This window comes from Mytilus galloprovincialis, chromosome 2, assembly GCF_965363235.1.
Source record: "Mytilus galloprovincialis chromosome 2, xbMytGall1.hap1.1, whole genome shotgun sequence".
In the NCBI taxonomy this organism is placed as follows: domain Eukaryota; kingdom Metazoa; phylum Mollusca; class Bivalvia; order Mytilida; family Mytilidae; genus Mytilus; species Mytilus galloprovincialis.
The window spans coordinates 110647652-110666999 of record NC_134839.1 but is presented as its reverse complement, the minus strand read 5'-3'; the positions used below and the strand labels follow the sequence as shown (position 1 = coordinate 110666999).

Genomic DNA, 19348 nt, shown 5'->3' with positions numbered 1-19348 from the left:
CCCCCTTCGCTATGTCAGGGGCATAAAAATATGAATTATAAACATAACAAGAATGCACTAGTACTGTTCCAGTAACATTAGTATTGACGTCAGTTACAGCTATTTTTAGATCAGCTAGTTTTCCTCCTGTCAACAGTAAGTTCCATCCAGCCACACTGATCTGGTCTGGGATGTAATGCCCCAGCGTAGTACCCCTATTACTACCCTCTAACATTAGTACTGACCTCAGTTATTGCTATTTTTAGATCAGCTATAGTTTTCCTCCTGTCAATAGTAAGTTCCATCCAGCCACACTGATCTGGTCTGGGATGTAATGCCCCAGCGTAGTACCCCTATTACTACCCTCTAACATTAGTACTGACCTCAGTTATTGCTATTTTTAGATCAGCTATAGTTTTCCTCCTGTCAATAGTAAGTTCCATCCAGCCACACTGATCTGGTCTGGGATGTAATGCCCCAGAGTAGTACCCCTATTACTACCCTCTAACATTAGTACTGACCTCAGTTATTGCTATTTTTAGATCAGCTATAGTTTTCCTCCTGTCAATAGTAAGTTCCATCCAGCCACACTGATCTGGTCTGGGATGTAATGCCCCAGAGTAGTACCCCTATTACTACCCTCTAACATTAGTACTGACCTCAGTTATTGCTATTTTTAGATCAGCTATAGTTTTCCTCCTGTCAATAGTAAGTTCCATCCAGCCACACTGGTCTGGTCTAGGATGTAATGCCCCAGAGTAGTACTCGTATGATTGGCTAAAGTGGATCTGTACAGTAATAGTGTTAACTTCTATCTCATATTCCTGTCTGTAATAGAAAAATATCATCTCTGGTTGAACATTGAATATATCACTACCCATTCCTAATCATGTTCTCACTCAAGTCAACTTTGATGTTATAAGTACTTTTTTTTCTATAGAATTAACTTTGATGTTATACATACATTTTTCTGAGGAGTTAACCTTTATGATGTTAAATACCTTTTTCTACTGAGTTCATCATTTTCTATGAGTACATCTGTTACTAGGTTATCTGGAACCTTGTAGGCTGGATTTCCTTCAGCTAAAATTACAAAACATACTCACTTTGATAATGACTAAATCTATAGCAGAAGCTAAGATACATCCTTTTAAAAATTAATTCAACTAGTCTTGTGTCCATCAATATGAATTTCAAAGTATACAGACCATTTGTTGTTCTTTTATCTATTTTCATTCTTAACATTTTTGTTTTTACTTGTTTTTTGCCCAGTAATATTTGGTGAGAATCAGTGAAATAGATATAGGAAGATGTGGTGTGAGTGCCAATGAGACAACTCTCCATCCAAATAACAATTTAAAAAAGTAAACCATTATAGGTCAATGCAGTTGGAAACCCGGTTGAAATAGAACAAAAGAATCGAAACTCTTTGTTAGAGAAGGCGATAAATGTTTACTGTAATGTTTACTATAGTGACAAACATTTTAAAAGTTTATAGAAACAAACAAAATTACAATTTTCTTCTCAATTACGAAGTGTTTTATTTTAAAAACACCATTTGCATAAGTTTTCAATTTATCTAGTACATAGTTACATTTGTAAGCAGAACAATTAGATATCAGGTAGACGACATGGGTATCTTTCAAGTTGGATGTAGAAAATGCATATCCTCCGATTTAAAAAAAAAAATTACCACGGAGGGAAAACATATCAATCTATTAGTTCAGTAATTTTCGTGTCTGCCCTTCCATTATGTGACTCAAGAAAAAATTCCAAAAAATGGGTAACAATAGTATCGAAAAGAGACAATCGAGTGCACCTTTTTATGTTAGGGTGTGTTTGAGTAGAATATTTTGTCTTGATATTGTACAAAGCAAGAATATTTCATACATCGTCTCGCTTCAGATTCTATCATTTTTATATATCAAAGCTACAGGTTGACTTTATAACATAAAAAAATCACAGTACTAAAAGATGAAAAATATGGGTCAAGTGAAATACCTATCTAATGAATCACAAAAACAGAGTTGGTGTGTTCGAATAGCTATTTTTTTTACTGAAAGTACTTGACTTTCAAGTTGGATGATGAAAATGCATATCTTCGAAAAATTATAATTTTTTGTCTGTAATAACTTGAGTTTATAGTCTTCAATCACTAAAAAAATCTAGTCTGCCCTTCCACGAAATATTTAATTAGAATTTTTTTTAAATGTTTATGAATTTTTCGAAAATTCCACCTGACAACCGATCAGACAATAGTTTTAAGTTGAATCAATGCAGACAAGATCATTAACTGATGCTCATTAGCTAGTTGATACATTTGTCTTTTAAAATACAACTGACAAAGGATCGTAATGGCGCAATGTGGATAAATTTATCGGTTTCCAAGAGCAAAATTGGTAGCGCGTCTTCCCTACAATGGCATCCATTTCTATGATTGTGAAAATGAACTGGCGTAATGGGGAGATAATTTTGACGAAGTAGAATCCTGACTGAATGTACGGCCTTCAACACGAAGCCTTGGCTCACACCGAACAACAAGCTATAAAGGGCCCCAAAATTACTAGTGTAAAACCATTCAAACGGGAAAACCAACGGTCTAATGGCTAGTAAGGATTATAATACACATGTGTAATACTTTGACTTATAAATGAGGATATTACCTTCTTTTGGTCTTGTTAATTTCTTCCTTCTGTAGAACAACATATAAGCACTTTCTTTTCCTTGATATTGTTTTTCTATTTCTTTTTCTCTGATTGGAGAAACTCTTGAGTCATCAAAGTTAAACCAAGCTTGGCCAGGCATAGGTGTTGGTGATTGTGGTCTACAACAGAAATAAGAGTTTTTTATTACCATCTTCTATTTGTTTCAAATAAATGTAATATCATCTGTTTAGATAATAAACTAAACCTAATTGTCTTCATCAGCCAATTCAAGATTTGTATAATCGATATTCCATGAAATAACATATCACTAATATGTCACTCATTTATTACTTCTGTGGTTAGAGGATATCAAATAAAACCTATACCAATGTAAATATCAGTTCTCTTGATGGTTCTCCAGAAGATTGTATCCTTGGTTAAGAGTTTATCTTTAAAAAAAAGATGAAATGACCTATTTATGTGGTTAACTTCTGTCAAGATAAGCCGGTTGATTCACAATAATTCTGACACTAACTCTGACTTAATATAAAAAGAAGAAGATGTGGTATGATTGCCAATGAGACAACTCTCCACCAAAGACCAAATGACATAGAAGTTAACAAATTGAGGTCACCATTAGTTTAATATCAACAAATGAAAAGGCTGTTAAAGAGGGGGGTAAGATACCAGAGAGAAAGTCAAACTCATAGTACAAAAATAAACTGACAACGCCATGGCGAACAAAGAAAAAGGCTGTTAAAGAGGGGCGAAAGATACCAGAGGAACAGTCAAACTCATAGTACAAAAATAAACTGACAACGCCATGGCGAACAAAGAAAAAGGCTGTTAAAGAGGGGCGAAAGATACCAGAGGAACAGTCAAACTCATAGTACAAAAATAAACTGACAACGCCATGGCGAACAAAGAAAAAGACAAACAGACAAATAATAGTACTCAAGACACAACATAGCTTATAGAAAAATAAAGACTATGCAATACAAACCCCACCAAAAACTGGGAGTGATCTCAGGTGCTCCAGAAGAGTAAGCAGATCCTGCTCCACATGTGGTACCTGTCCTGTTGCTCATGTTAATACAAATACAGTAAATAGTATAATTTGGTAGGTCACATTATAACAGAGAGGGGTAATTGAGAGAACTTCAGAATTAGTTTACCTTTTGTTTCTTGGCTCAGCAGTTGTTGTAGGAGAATTTTCCTCTTTATCAGCCTTCACTTTAGTAGAATTTCCTAGTGATACCTGATTACAACCAGAATCAAGTACAAATACATCATGATGTTTTTCTAAAAACTGAAAATACAACAAGAAAATGTATATCTATACAATCTTTTTAAATATATCTATTTCTGTATAAGTACTCAATGTGAAGTCACGTTTTATTTTTGTTATTACAATTAATTCAAATGAGGACAACAAGTTTATTCTATTCTGTCTTTCTATGATGTAATAAATACATTCAAAAACTGAATTAATTACGCTTTATAAAGTCTACAAATGATTTCATCACATAAAAAGACAAAAAAGATGTGTTCCTTCAAATATTTTTTAGGGTCAAGACAGTTGCTTTCTGTTTTTTACACCCACAAATGAGAAATGTCAATAATTTGGAGAAGACAAAAAGCATTAAAATTTGTGACATTATCTTTTGTTTGTAACAACTATGTTTGCCATTTTTCAAAGCTTGCTTACAGATAGTGATTTTTTAAAACTGTGAAATACTGAGTCATCTGATATCTATCTAGGTTTTAGAAAAATTCATTACTTCAAATAAATTAAAAACTCTGTTTCTGTTGTTCAGAGTAACTTCGCAATGTTTTTCAGAATTTACCATAACTAACCTTAACAATAGATCCAAAGTTTTTCCTAAATCTTTTGTTCCATGATACTCCAGTCTGTTTACTGATCTCCTGATAAAAAAAAAACCCAATTATCAATCCTTGAGCTATAAAGATTTAAAGTGTAAGTTCTATGGCAAATGTTTTATTGCAGAAATGTTTGAATAAAAAAGGAAAGGATTGTCTGCATATCATTTCTATTACCTTCAACTGCATTTAACTTTCCGACACAAAAATAACTCTCTTCAAATCTAGCATGTTAATTAAAAGTATGAAATGCTTTAATCAGTGGATAATAAGGATCAACTTTTGTTTTATGAAAAGAGGATAAAACTGATACTCCAGCTAAAATCAATCTTTTTGGGGGAAAGAATGGAAATTTTTAAAATCTAATACCCTACCCCATGAATAAGTTTGTGTATTAACCCTTACCATACTTAATATTACGGCTGTACCCAAAAAACTGTTATTTGGCTCCAATGGCTCTCCATACTTTTGGAGATCAACTTAATGAAATTTATTTCAAAGTGAATGCATGTTATCTCAATCTTACACTATCAATAGTAGTGTTCCTTCCTCTGTTTTAATGTTCAATTTGGGCTAAAATAAGAACTTAACAAGAATGTGTCCCCAGTACAGGGATGCCCCATCTGCACTATCATTTTTTATGTTCAGTGGACCATGAAAATGGGCGCAAATCTCTAATTTGGCATTAAAATTGGAAAGATCATATCATAAGCAACAAGTGTACTAAGTTTCAAGTTGATTGGACTTCAACTTCATCAAAAACAACCTCGACCAAAAACTTTAACCTGAAGTGGGACAGACGGATGGACAATCAGACAGAAGAACGAACAGATGGACACACAGACCAGAAAACATAATGCCCATAAATGGGGCATAAAATTGAAATTGGATAAAACTCAGTTTTTTGTAGGGGTAGGCATCCTCTTGATGTCTGACACATGATGTTCAGAGCTCTATTACTAGGAAACGACTACTTCCTGTTTCAGGTCCAGTTGAAGTCAAAAATCGGAAAATTTTGGATTTTTGATCAAAATAACCTTCTGTACCAAGACCAGTTTCACTCAGACATAAGATATGTTGTGGTAAATTTGTTCATTGGGGTCCACTCTACATGCAGACCACTGATTGATACATCTATCAGCATATCTCGGTCTTCCAGGTCAACAAATGGGACAAAAATTGTCAAAATTGATGCTTTTTGCACCAGATAACCAACTTTCTATTACCGGTAGTTCTACAGCAGAGTCTTTTTTGATATATTACTTACAGCACACAGTTTGTCTATAGTGAGGACAGGATTTCTGACAAGAATGGCTTGTATCAGTTCTACAGGAGAGTCTACCTCAATGTAGTCAACTTCACCAGTACTGGGGTCTGTTGGAAGCTGGATAGGTTCTTCATCCTAATATTTAAAGAATTATTCAGTATTCATACATTGTAGGAAAATATAAAATGTATTTGTACAACCTACAGAAACAGTAAGAAATGCCAGGCTAGCAACAGTTAAGGTTCCCTTTATTGCTTTGTGTGATCTGTACACCTGGTTAATATTGTATTGGAAAATTTAATCGTAGGAGATACTATAATTTGTTTCTCGTTTGTAAACAGCAAGGTAATTAACTCTCATAGATCCTTATGATTAAAGCTGCTATTTTTACTTATAATCTGTGTCATTTGGTCTCTTGTGGAGAGTTTTCTCATTGGCAATCATACCACATCTTCTTATTTTTATATTGTGAGAGGTTTTACACTTCACAGACCAACCAAGCCTAATTATAAGGGAGAAACAAATCCAAACAGATGAATCTATAGTTTTACTTAATTTTGTCTTCACTACTATGCTGATATCTCTTTTATTCAATGTGTATCATTTTTTCACATATATCTACGCCGAAACAATGATTTTGTAAAATGCTATTAATGTTCCATATTAAAACAGAATTTCTAGTCAAGCAATTGATTAGATAAAAACAATTATCAATAACAAGCAACAGAAATATGATGATTGGTTCCCATTCTACAGATTAACAAACTATAGTAATGTCTACTAACTGGATGAGTCCACTTCCCTAGAGAGTCTACATCCTTTATAAATGCATGGTAATGGCCGCCATAGGCTCCTCCTTTGTGAATCACTACAGAAAACAACTCATACTCTGAAGAAAGCTCTGCCTGAAATGAAAAAAGTATTTGTTGATTTTTCACAGGTTCAGACTCAAGGTGCTATATAGTTTTGAAAGCTAACATAAATCAAAGAGCAGATTGCTCTGAGAGATACGATTGCCGTTGTTTCATTGACACATGTATACATGTAGCTGGATAATATTATTTTCAAAACTAATTCAACTGCACATGTAAAATAGTTACAAAATAGCCAATCCCGGATAAAAGTGTATGAACAATGTAATTAGGCCTATTCTGTTTTATTTTTGTACTATCAATTCCAAGTTTACTTTCCACAGCAGTCACTGAGACTCAGAGTGAGAGAAGGTATTTCACTTCGTATCTTATCACCTATTTTCCTCATTAATTCTAGGAGGAATCCCATTCCTAACTCTTTAAATATTTAATTTCCTTTGGGTCAGTGATCATGACTCCTTTCCGTACACATTTATCGCTTTAAATTGCATTTGTTTTTAATTTAATACGACGTTTATTGACAGAAGGAGCTAATACTTGACGTGTTGTTTCAGAATTCACAGAAGTTACTTCTGGAAGGGAGACAACTCGAAACGATAATATGGAAGACTCCATTTCGCCTGAAGGGGTGTTCTACGATAAGGACTACATTTATTTTAATTTAAATGATGCATATGATTTAAAATTATGCAACAACAATAACCCTCAATAGCAGGCATACATAAAAAAGATCCCATGAGTTATAAATTAATTAATTGAGTGGGGAATCCAGAGCAACCATTCAATCTAAATCTCCTTGAAGTCAAGAAAACTATACGCATGCGCATAATTTCCAAAACAAACCCTGGAGCAAGAACGTATATTAATGTTTATTAAACGACCTAGATGGTTCTCTATTTCTTTATGGAATTACAATCTCAAATACCAGTTTCATAACGGTAACATATAAGAAAAACTCCACTCAGTTCTTATATGACAGAAATAGATTTATCGGAATTCAGGGAACTCTCGCATTTTATCAAAACTGGGAATTCCCTCTGACGTGTTTCTAAATTTATAAATACACTAAATATAAATACTGCTTAATTCTGATTTTCCATGTTGTTAAAAACATGCATATAAGTCAAGGGAATTATCAAACATTAAGATTATGAAAAGAACATTATAGGAAAGTTGTTTAAGTTCAATCCCTTTGTTTTTACCTTTTAAAGCAAGACAATCATAAGAATCTGAGATGTTCTTTAATGTTTAGAATAAAACGATTGACATGAGGGCAATGCTCTGAGTCACCGGTATAAGTCTACAGATTGCTTGAAAGCAATCGTATCCCAAAAACTAAAGCGAAGAACAATTAAGTAGATGATAGTCCATCTTTAAACAATCATATAGACTGTAGTGACCTCTACAGGTTTTTATCAGCTATCTAGTCCAAAGATATAAATAGTCTTACAAGTAAGTGATAGATAGCTAGATGTTTTGTTTGATAATGATCAATAAATATATATATTTTTTCTTAAAATTTTCTGAAAATGGTTTAACAAAATGTTTCAATAAAAATATAATTAATCAATAGAGTTATGTCCCTTATAACATAATAATACCTTTTCACAATATGGTGCCATGTCAATGGTATGTGGGAAAACTAGTCTTCCTGCCTCCTACAAAATAATTTATCTTCTGAATAAAAATCTTATAAATCTTAAGTGAGAATTAATCTTTTATAACAGTAATAATTGATTCAATGCTTAAATTATTGTGTAGAACATTTTAAAAATAAATACATGTCTGAAATGCCAAAAGACACAAAAGTTATTTATTATTGTACAAGACAACATCCAGAATGATTGATTTGTATGTTGACATATTTGTAACTATTCTCTAGAATGTAATTTATTTTTGCAGGTTCCTATGATGTTCAACTGTTTATCTCTCTTAATCATACCTTGTATCTCTCCATCTTCTGGTAGTCAAAACTAAATCTTAGAAAAGAGATAGACAAAATTTCTGGTAAACTTCTTAATTTGGCTCCCTAAAATAACATTAAAGTTAACAGTAAAATTAACAGAACACATCTGGCAGGGTATATATTTGTTTTTATTAACAAATGATGAATGCCTAGCAGAGGATCAGTAAATATCTATATATAGTCAACACCTATTTTAGCAATATTAGCAATCATAAGACTTATTATATGGAGATTTAACCAACAACCAGACTACCTTGGCTTTACAAGGTTCTTAGTCTGTGATGTAGCAGAGACCTCAAAGATTCTTAGTTTATAAAAAGTTGAGAACAAATTAAACAGATAAAATAAGATCTGCTACCATTATTAAATAACGAAATAATTAAGGCAATGTAAGGCATGATGTGGTTCCAGACTTCCAATAGACACATGAATAATTGGTAGGGTTGTCTTAGTTATTTACCTTTTTAGCATTGACAAGTTTGTTACAAGATTCACATTTGTATTGGTTTTTACCATCCATACTTTCCATGTAAACAAAGCTTCCACACAGAGCTTCTTCTAAACTGTTGTTGCCAGCAACTGTTAATGTTAAATCTAAATAATCCTCCTAAACATACAAATATTAACAAATTACATCCCACAATCTAAAATCAGTATTTTACACTTAAAGGGGCACTAGCTGTCAAATTCGTGGTCACCGATTTGACTCAAATTCTCATATTTTATTTATAACAATGTAAAACTTTTTTCCAAACTATCAAAAGTATAAAATAAACAATCTAGAGGACATGGTCTCAATAAGATGTAGCTTCGTTTCATGTGAATTTTAGCCAAGACGCCATCTAATTAACTATCGAGTTGACCTTATATGACCATATAAGCGATGTAAACATAAACATGGATATAAATAGATAAAGCAACTCGTGCAATTAGATTTTTATAGGTCTGTTAAATTTTGTATTATAGATTTAAAATGTACGTTTATCGTCGTTTATACCTTTATGAGAATGATTTTGTGTGGATCGAATCAGTTAATCAAATTATTTACCTTTGTTGCACTTTCTTTTCCTTTAAAAACTCGTACATGAACAATGCATGCGTTATTCTATCTCTTTCAACGGGGTTAAATTGGAGTTCCCATGAATACAGATTTAATGAGGTCGACTTATTCACTTGCAAGTGAATACTTCATTATCAATGTTTATGTGCTTAATTTGACAAAATTGAACCATTTTAGCTGATAAAAAAGCAAATCATTATTTCACTTTTTCACTCTCATTAATGATTGAACAAAAAAAAAATCATACTTTTGATTTTTTATATATCTAGTGCCCTTTTAAGTACGTTGGAAACAGACCTATTCAAATTTAAAGCAAAAACTTTAAAATTAGCAGATTTTAGAAGTTAGATGTTATACAACTGTTAGCTGACAAAAGAATTTCATATTGTTTCATGTATGTGGAGTTAAATCAAATATTTGTAAACAACAAACTTTTGTTATATGCAGCTCAGTGAATATTTCCTTTTTCACATAAAGTAAAGATATATTCTAAAAAAATGTTTTCTCATACTGGTATGATTTTTACTTGTTGACATGACTTGATGTGTATCAGAAATCTTTGAAGTTAATCTATCTTGTTTATAACTTACCTCTCTTTCACTAACTTTTCCACATACAGAGCAAATGATCTATAATGTAAATAGTGGTTTGATAATTTCATACTTTCTATAAGATGATGATGGATGAATACTTAATGTCCAGCAGCAAATTAATATGCATATTTAGGATGAGAGCATGTTATTGTTATATGAATATAAAACCTGCTTTGTAAGAGACTGACATGCAGAGCCAGAATTTTAATGTGCTACAATGTAGCTCACAAGGAAACAGTCTGTAGAGACATGTCACGTTACCTGAAAATATAATTCTGACTCCAAGCTGACCAGGCTTTGCTTTTTCTCCTTAATGCCCCGTGCCTGGGTGAGAAGCTGCATACAAAATTTAAAGTTTTTGGTTAGACGTGAAGTGTGTTTAGACCCCACACCCTTCTGCACTCGAGGCATTTATGCTGCTACTTGGGATTTTTGTCAAATTTTCAGATTCTTCTGGTTTTATCCATTTGAATTCCTTAAAACAATTTGCCCATTGACCTCCACTTTTTATTTTATAAATCTTTCACATGTATCAGTATAAGCCATACAATTATAAAAACCATCTGTAAAAGCTAAAATCCTTGTTATCTTTTAATAGTATTGCAGAACCTAAACTTGTCAATGATAAAGATATGAAAAGTCAAGAGAGAACATTTTCCCGCCAAAATTTGAATTACTATTATCTCGAAAACAAGATTTTTTTTTGATTTTTTTGTTCCTTTATTAATCCCCCATTAATATATACTAGTGTTATGAAAAGCTTGTTATTTCGAAACTGAGTAGCCAACTTCCTTAATGTAAAAAAAAGCATAGCAAGATACTATGAAAACATTTATAATGAGTGTATCACCTGATTGACAAGCGTTCCATGGTAAAGTCTGTTTATTAAGTCCTTTCCTGATGTCCCTACCAATGAAGCTTCCACAGCACTAAACAAGATACGATTCAGTTCCTGTACATCATGTTGTTGTAATTCCTGTTATAAAAAATTGTCAGGTTTAAGTTGAATCTTGATTTATCATGAAAGATCAGGAGATGAAAAATAAATAAACTTCTAAGAACATGAAGAAAGACACAAAAGTAACTTTTCCAAGATAACAAATACCACATAATTGAGACTTTTCAATAGTTAAAGTAGAAAGTGTCCATGGGACACAGATGATACCCCTACATGCATATAACGTTCTTAAAGGGCATAACTCCAGAGTAGTAAAAGTGACACCACCCGAATTGAAACTTGATCTGAGTTTTGTGGTGATAACCATTGTGTATAGTTTCCTACATTTGGTTGAGGCAAACTTAAGTTAGAGAACAAAAACCAATTTTGGGATATACTGATGGACAGACTGACGTAGGGACAAACAAGCAGAAACCTTAATGTATTTTCCACATCGTAATTTAAAAAAAAAAATAGAACATTGAAAATGATACATGTATATCTAAACTGTGGATTTTTTTTTTCTTTCCAAACCAAGGGCTACAAGTGTTATATCCTTGAATCCAGTAACAATGGTCTGAAGATATTAGATTTCTACTAGGTTTTCATATATAGATACTGCTGATTTCAATCAGATTCTATGATTGGACTTCTAAAACTGTTAAGAATGTTGTTTCTGGTTTTTGCTTTGTTTTATTTAGCAGCAATATTCAATCACCAGCTCTAGTGCCAAAAGCTTGTTTCCTGTAGTAGAAACTTCCCCATGAATCAGTGAAATAAGTATTCAGATGTTCTCATTACAAAATACTTTGTCAACACATAATATACTAAATAACTACATAGAATCATCACACACCTCTCTGTTGTTCCAACCAAAACTATCCGTCAGTTCTGTTGTAGATATACTTTGTTGATCACTCAGTAGCAATCTTGTAAACAATTTCTGTAATTGTAATGGTATCACTCTAACCTACAGTAGAAATCATAATAATGAAAGCACCACCAACAAAATTGATGCATTCAACACAACATATAATATATTTGTCTGATAGCAAAAACTCTAATAATTTTACCAGTATTTCAAATCCATAGATCATTCAGGCTTCACAAATATTGTTTAATTTAACCTTCAATACAATTTTTTTAAACATGAAAAAAAAATGTAGGGGAGAGAAGACTTAAAACTTTCCATATACTTGTAATTTTATTTCCAAGTGACATACTTTTTGTAAAAAAAAGGTTGAATGATGCTGATTTAGGATTTTTTTTTAAGACATAAATCTGATTTTAATTTAATAAAACTCTGACAAAAAATTTAAGGTGAGAGTGTCTAAAAAAAAATCTTATTATTTATGTTGATCACCAATAACTTTTGAAAGTGTCTAGGACATTGCTGATTGACTACTTTGAATAATATGATTTAGACATTTGAGATAAAATGTTAGCACTTACACTTTAAAATATAATATAGATGGAGGCCTCAGCATTTCTTTGTCCTAAATTGTGTTGCAAAGGACAGGTTAAAAAATAAAACAACATGTACCATGCATAGACTTTTTCTGTGTCCCCTCTTGATGCTGGTACATGTAGTACTATTTTCCTTTGCGTAAAACAAACCCTTCTGCAGTTCAGGCTGTATATCCTTTGTTTTGTATTGGCAAGTTATATAAGGTAATTTGCAGTAATTTACCACTACAAAACATTGTTTGAAATGCTACTTTAAATATTTATTTAAATGTATAAAATGATTTACAGTTTGTACAAGATATCCATACAAAAGTTATATTAAAGAAACCCATATCATTCATACCTTTTTCCCAGGAATATCTTTACTATCAAAACTTCCTAGCTCATCTTCTGTCAAGTCAAATAATGATTCTGAAAGTATATTGAATAAGAAACTCTGTATGTAGTCATTTAGGCATGTTAGAGACAGTGGTACTTATACATGTACATCTATGGCTTTCACATTGTGCATGTTGTTGGGTTTGACATTTTGAGCATTCATGACTTGAAAAACATCCAGCAAACAATTTAGAGGTAAAAAAGGTACAATGTATATGTATATCTAGAAAAGGTACAATGTATATCCAGAAAAGGTACAATGTATATATTCATAAAAAAAACACTTAAGATGCACCAAACTCATTAAGGAGGCTCGAGAAAAAAAAAATTCAGAAATTTTTTAAACATTTTTGTTTTCATTATAAATTTTATTTATTACACTACTAATTGTTACTTTATGATTGTACAAATATCAACCCCACAAATTGATTTGTTTTGGCCTAGATGACTTTTAAAATGTTTTTCATTGAAAAGCTCCAAATTATCTCCCTTTGGTGCAAAAATGCCGTTTTTAGGCATTAAAATGGAAATATCTTTTTTAACTCATCGATGACCATTATTTTTTATTATTATTTTTAAATAAGCTGTACTTAAACTAAACAATAGTAAAATTTAGGCGATTTCTGTAATTTTGGTTTTTAATTTTGATATTAACTTAATTTCTCCTATTACATGTATTAGTTAAAACAAAAAAAAGTACCTATAAACAAAAATGCATGCTTCTTTCAAAGACAGATTGTGAGCTTAAATGAACGGTCACCCCATTTTTAAATTATTTTTTTTTAAGTATATGATAAAGTTCATCTATAGAAAAAAAAACAGAGAAATCCTATATTTAAAAAAAAAATTGATTTATCCCTCAAGTGTTATTTTCATTAAAATTCAGATTAAGCTTTATCATGTTTATAGAAGTTATGCACTTTCCTCCTGTAATTATAACTACTCAGACTCTATCATAATATTTTGATACAGAAGTCACAACTCATTTTCTTAGAAAGAAGCACCATGTTCATACACATGTAGCGCACAGTTTTGCAATATCTTTTAACATGTTTATACTAAAATTGACTACATGTATTTTAGGCCACATCAAATATTGTTTTGGAAAAGTGGAAACTTGTATCTGGATTTTGATCTAGTTTTCAGTTGTTTTTCATTTTTTTTAACTACAATGTATGAACATTAAACTTTGGATAATAACAATTTATATCATAGTTCAGTGACTTCAGTCTATCAATGACAATGAGAATATTAACGCTAATAACATGAATAATGGAAAACACTATTTTCATTGGGAATGGTGTATAATCTTGTAATCAAATATATATGCTGGGAAAAGCCCTGGTGGTGGTAGAGATCATCAAAAGTGTCAAAAAGAGAGGACAGGCTGTGATAATTGATTTTCATTTTGTTCTTTTATATGTACATGTATTGACTATTGGTCTAAGGACACAGTTATCTTCCTTTGGTTTTCGTTGTCTATGAATATCGTCCCTTGTGTGAACAGTGTATAACTTGCAATTCATTTTTATACTCTCTCCCAATTTATTTCTTGATATTTAATGCATGAAATATTAAGTAAGGGGATGAAATTGCATGTTAAAAAAATTTGGGTGCTGAATCTTTATGTTCAGGATGTACTTGGGAGAGGTTTTGTCATTTGTGTCAAATATTCAGACTCCTTGGTGTTTTTCCATACAATATAAGGTAAAATATTTTGCCCCATAACACCCATTTATTTTTTCATACAAGATTTAATAGCTCATAAAAGGTCATATACCAAATTATAGCAGACTGTTGATTTTCTTTCTTTTGATTTGAGTCCCAAGTTATACCAATGCAAATATAAGGTCCGAGTCAGCCTTTTCCCGCCATATCTTAAATATCAAATACCTCGAAAAAGGTAGTCCATGACCTATCAATATTTTTTGCTTATTTTGATTCTTAACCAATGCTCTTTTGACTTATAATATATATCAATTTTAAATTCTTGATTTTTTTTAATTTCACAAACCCTCACCTAAGTACATCCTTAAGTAGTGATTTGGTCCAGTTAAAATAGCAAAAAAATAGTAAGTCTGAAGCTGTCAAACTGAATTTTAGACCCCCTTAACACAGAAATGTCAATATTTTGATTTAGAGCTGGTAGAAGTTTCTATAATTTTGATATTATTTCAGGGGTTGACACTAACTTTTGTAGGCACTAGCCCGCAGGGCTAGTAAAAATTATATTCAACTAGCCCTGTTCTGTGTCAGGTAGCCCGGTGAGTGGGCCAACGGCCCACGAGTGAGCAGGCCGTAGGCCTGCGAACTTGCTAGGGGGGTCTGGGGGCATGCCCCCCAGAAATTTTTTGAAATTTAGATGCAAAATCCTGCATTCTGAGGCCTTTTAAGAAGATGCTTTCAGTCTGAAAAATAACTATTTCATACTTGTTATCTTCATAAAAAAAAAAAAAAATCAAAAAACTGAACACCAAAAAAAATCTAACGGCAGTAATTTGTTTGTCAAAACTTGCATTTTTACTGTTAATGAATTGAGTAAAACATTTCAATGATTGCTAAATTATTTCCCTTTTTTAGGGACAGAAAAAAATAGCTACACTATGAAAAATTGACCCTTGTGACATATTTTTATAAAACATCCATGAAATTATGCACTTGGGACAATTTTTCACTAAGGGGGGCACTATTTTATAGTTTAAAAATGTGATATTCTGTCCCTGAACGAAATTTCACAGATGAATTGTGAAATATCAGAAGACACAATTTCATGGGACACTTTTTTTGCTTACAAAAAACTCATCAACTAAAATAATCAAATTTTATTTACATAAATAAGTTGACTTGTCCCCTATTTTACTTTTGGTTTCTGATGCTGAGTCTTCATGTTCCAACTGATTTGTCTCTAGTCCGAGATTACTGACGTCCAACGGCTGTTTTGCTTGACAAGCTGGGGCCGTGGGACGAGCTCTGACGTCCCACGGCCCCAGCTTGTCTGGCAAAACAGCTGTTGGACGTCAGAGTAATCTCGGACTAATTTGTCTCATGACGAGTTTTAACCCTGTTCTAGCTAATGCATTATGACATGCATACATCCCGGTACGTGCAATGGACGCTTTCTGATACCAATGGCTTAGTCTTGTTATCATCATCACCCCCTCAGCTCTCAAAAAGAAGCTAATCACATTTAATATTATTACCGGAAATTTACTTTCGTTTCAGTCCATTGCAACTGTAATGATAAGTCCCGAGCAATACGAAATGAATTATGACGACATGACAAACGCTAATTGGATAAAAACAGAGAAGTTCGAAAAGTTTTCATCATCACGTGTACCTTTGGAGTAAAGGAAAATTTCAACAGGGAACCTTTCAACGCTCTATTTTTAGAACGAAAGGACATTTCCAATTTAAACTATTTACGCGACGACTATGTAATAGATAAGGCTAAACTATGCACACGATTTATCAGGATCTCTGTTGTGATTAATGATAAAATATAATAAAACCAAAATGTATATGCATTTTAATTATTGTTTATTTCAAAACGGGTTATCTTGAAACGTGGTGCATTCTTACTTTAAGGGCCGAGTAATCTTAGGCCGAGTTGACTGTATATGGCGACTGGTTTACGGTAGAAATTTTACCCTCCAGTATCTGTATCTGTATGTAAATAAAGAGGTCGTGGAACCAGTGTAGACAATATTCGACGAAGTTGTCAGATATGACCGGCGTTTGGACTGTACTTTGCCGAAAGTACAACAGATTGATGTTCAATGACAAATAAATTTACTAGCCCCTCGGGCTATCGCGCCACGGACATTTACTAGCCCGACACAAAAGTTACTAGTCTCGGGCTAGCGGGCTAGCGTTAGTGTCGAACCCTGTATTTGTCCCAATACTTGTATATTACACTGTAATAAAAATTTGAGATACAGCAGGTGCAATTATAAAACTTTAACTTATTGTCTTTTTTTTTATAAAAGAAATGCACTATAAAATAACTGTGTTCTCGGGCCAATTGTACATGTTGTACATATGTATGCTAAATATCTTGACAAAAGACCATGAAATTCCAATGTTGCAATTATCCCATTCTCACCACGAAATTCTGGAGTGTAAAGTAAGGTTTGCAGCAGAGAATTAAGATAGCATGTGGCTCCTTGGTTACTAATTCCGGCTAGACCACACTGATAACGTGGTCTTGGTGGCGACTGTATTCCAGGTTTGGAAGGCTCAGATATTCTAGAAGAGGTTAAATCTTCTTCTCCAAATAACCCTTCCAACATTTTCAGAATTAAATATTAACAAAATGTGTTGTGCAAAAATATAACAACAGTTTATCATTTTTGTCTATTTTCATTTCGTGGAGAAATAACCGGAAACTGCAAATAATTTATATAATCAGGAACTTTTGACGGAGAGGAGATGCAGCAAAGACGTGTGAGCAACAGAAACTTGGTAAAAAATAAAATAAATGCTAAACATATCAGACACTTTTAACACAACTCGTTACCTGTTTGTATGCATAATTTATTGTTCGTATTATATAATCTCCTCTGATTGATTGATAGAAAAATAACATATAAAAAAGAAGATGTGGTATGATTGCCAATGAGACAACTGGCCACAAGAGACCAAAATGACACAGACATTAACAACTATAGGTCACCGTACGGCCTTCAACAATGAGCAAAGCCCATACCGCATAGTCAGATATAAAAGGCCCCGATAAGAAAATGTAAAACAATTCAAACAAGAAAACTAACGGCCTTATTTATATAAAAAAATGAACGAAAAACAAATATGTAACACATAAACAAACGACAACCACTGAATTACAGGCTCCTGACTAGGGACAGACACATACATAAATGTTTTTTTTCTGGCAAATTTTACATGCACTTGTTATTTGAAATAGTTTATTGGTCAATTTAACACGAACACGTTTTATCAAATGTCTTGAATCCTTTAAGAGGCTGACATAACTAAACAAAATATATATATATAGTCACTCGTTTCAACCCTTACTGTAATCTACCATTTTCTTAACTTAAGAAAATGCCTGTAACAAGTCAGAAATATGATAGAATTATCCATTCGTTTGATGTGTTTGAGCTTTTGAGTTTGCCATTGATTACGGACTTTCCGTTTTGAATCTTTCTCGGAGTTGAGGTATTCTTATGGTTTTACTTTTTAAGTATATATTTATATATATGTATCGCACCTTTATTTTGTTTTCTGTGTTTTCAAAATGATTCACGCGCACACAAAAAAGTGAGAGAATATTCACTCAGCGGTAGAGGTAGAAGTCAGAAGAAGACGTTTAATTGAAACCAGACCATATACATATACAAATGTATCACATAGAGTATTTGCACAATAGACTAATTCATTGGTGGTAACTGCAATTTTATCTAAAATTCATATCTTTGTGCTTCTGTCATGCCCATGGATGTCAAACCCCACTATGAAGACTGCGTCAGATTGTTTTGTATTTATGAGAACTTCAATAGTTCATATGATAATTTACTAGAACAATACTGAGAGGATGCTCTCTCTGCAAGTCAAAAGAAAGTGAAAAATTGCATTTGAAACTTTTGAAATTGTTAACTTATTTTAAATATATACGCTAATAAGATGAATTAAAGGTAACACAATCGAAAATATATTTGATATTCCACATGTTAAAACTACAACTTGTGATAAGAAAAGTTGAAAATTTGCAGCTGCTACATTGCGAACCAGTCATCTAGACCGTTTCAGGGCAGAGAACAGTGTTTCTTAGTTCAGTAGTATAAAACAGTCATAGAATAGCTTAGAATGTTGCTGTTCTGCCTGTAGATTAGCTTTCATTTTATTTCACTTTACATTACTTTGCGCTTTTATAATCATAATAGCATGACTATACTATTGGCCCTATCATGCTTGTTCTGTACATACTTTTATTTGTGCTTCTCTATTTTCAGTTTGCTTGCATGATTGTGCTTTCTATATTGTTTTATATATATGTTACTATGTTTTCGGTAAAAGTTCTCTACTCCTAGTATTTTGCAGTTTGTTACAATACAGATTCTGAAGAAAGCCTATCTATTCGTACGAATACTCTTATATATACTTGGTAGTAATTCTTCTGGACTAACGCATTGCTGCTATTAAAAAAAACCAATAATAAACAATGTGCAAAAACGCCTCTAATCATTCTTTTGAAGTATTGCTGAAGACGAATTTGGTTTTCATAATTATGTGTAAAGTCTTGAAAAATCATGGTATTGTTTGGTATATTGTTGCTTATCGTGAAGC

The 19348-nt window shown here is 32.4% G+C and overlaps 1 protein-coding gene across 1 annotated transcript in view; it reads right to left on the bottom strand.

Moving 5' to 3' along the window:
* LOC143065362 (ubiquitin carboxyl-terminal hydrolase 40-like) overlaps positions 1-17434 on the bottom strand; it is a 42043-nt gene extending 24609 nt beyond the window's left edge. The window contains exons 1-15 of the mRNA XM_076238892.1: positions 17148-17434; positions 13011-13078; positions 12057-12170; positions 11114-11239; positions 10261-10299; positions 9071-9217; positions 8587-8673; positions 8246-8302; positions 6558-6677; positions 5773-5907; positions 4482-4550; positions 3800-3933; positions 2643-2803; positions 981-1062; positions 639-807 (exon numbers count right to left, since the gene is read on the bottom strand). Coding sequence (XP_076095007.1) covers positions 639-807; positions 981-1062; positions 2643-2803; positions 3800-3933; positions 4482-4550; positions 5773-5907; positions 6558-6677; positions 8246-8302; positions 8587-8673; positions 9071-9217; positions 10261-10299; positions 11114-11239; positions 12057-12170; positions 13011-13078; positions 17148-17334 — 1695 coding nt within the window. The 5' untranslated portion in view covers positions 17335-17434. The remainder of the gene's footprint in view (positions 1-638; positions 808-980; positions 1063-2642; positions 2804-3799; positions 3934-4481; positions 4551-5772; positions 5908-6557; positions 6678-8245; positions 8303-8586; positions 8674-9070; positions 9218-10260; positions 10300-11113; positions 11240-12056; positions 12171-13010; positions 13079-17147) is intronic.
* Positions 17435-19348: the final 1914 nt, after the last annotated feature.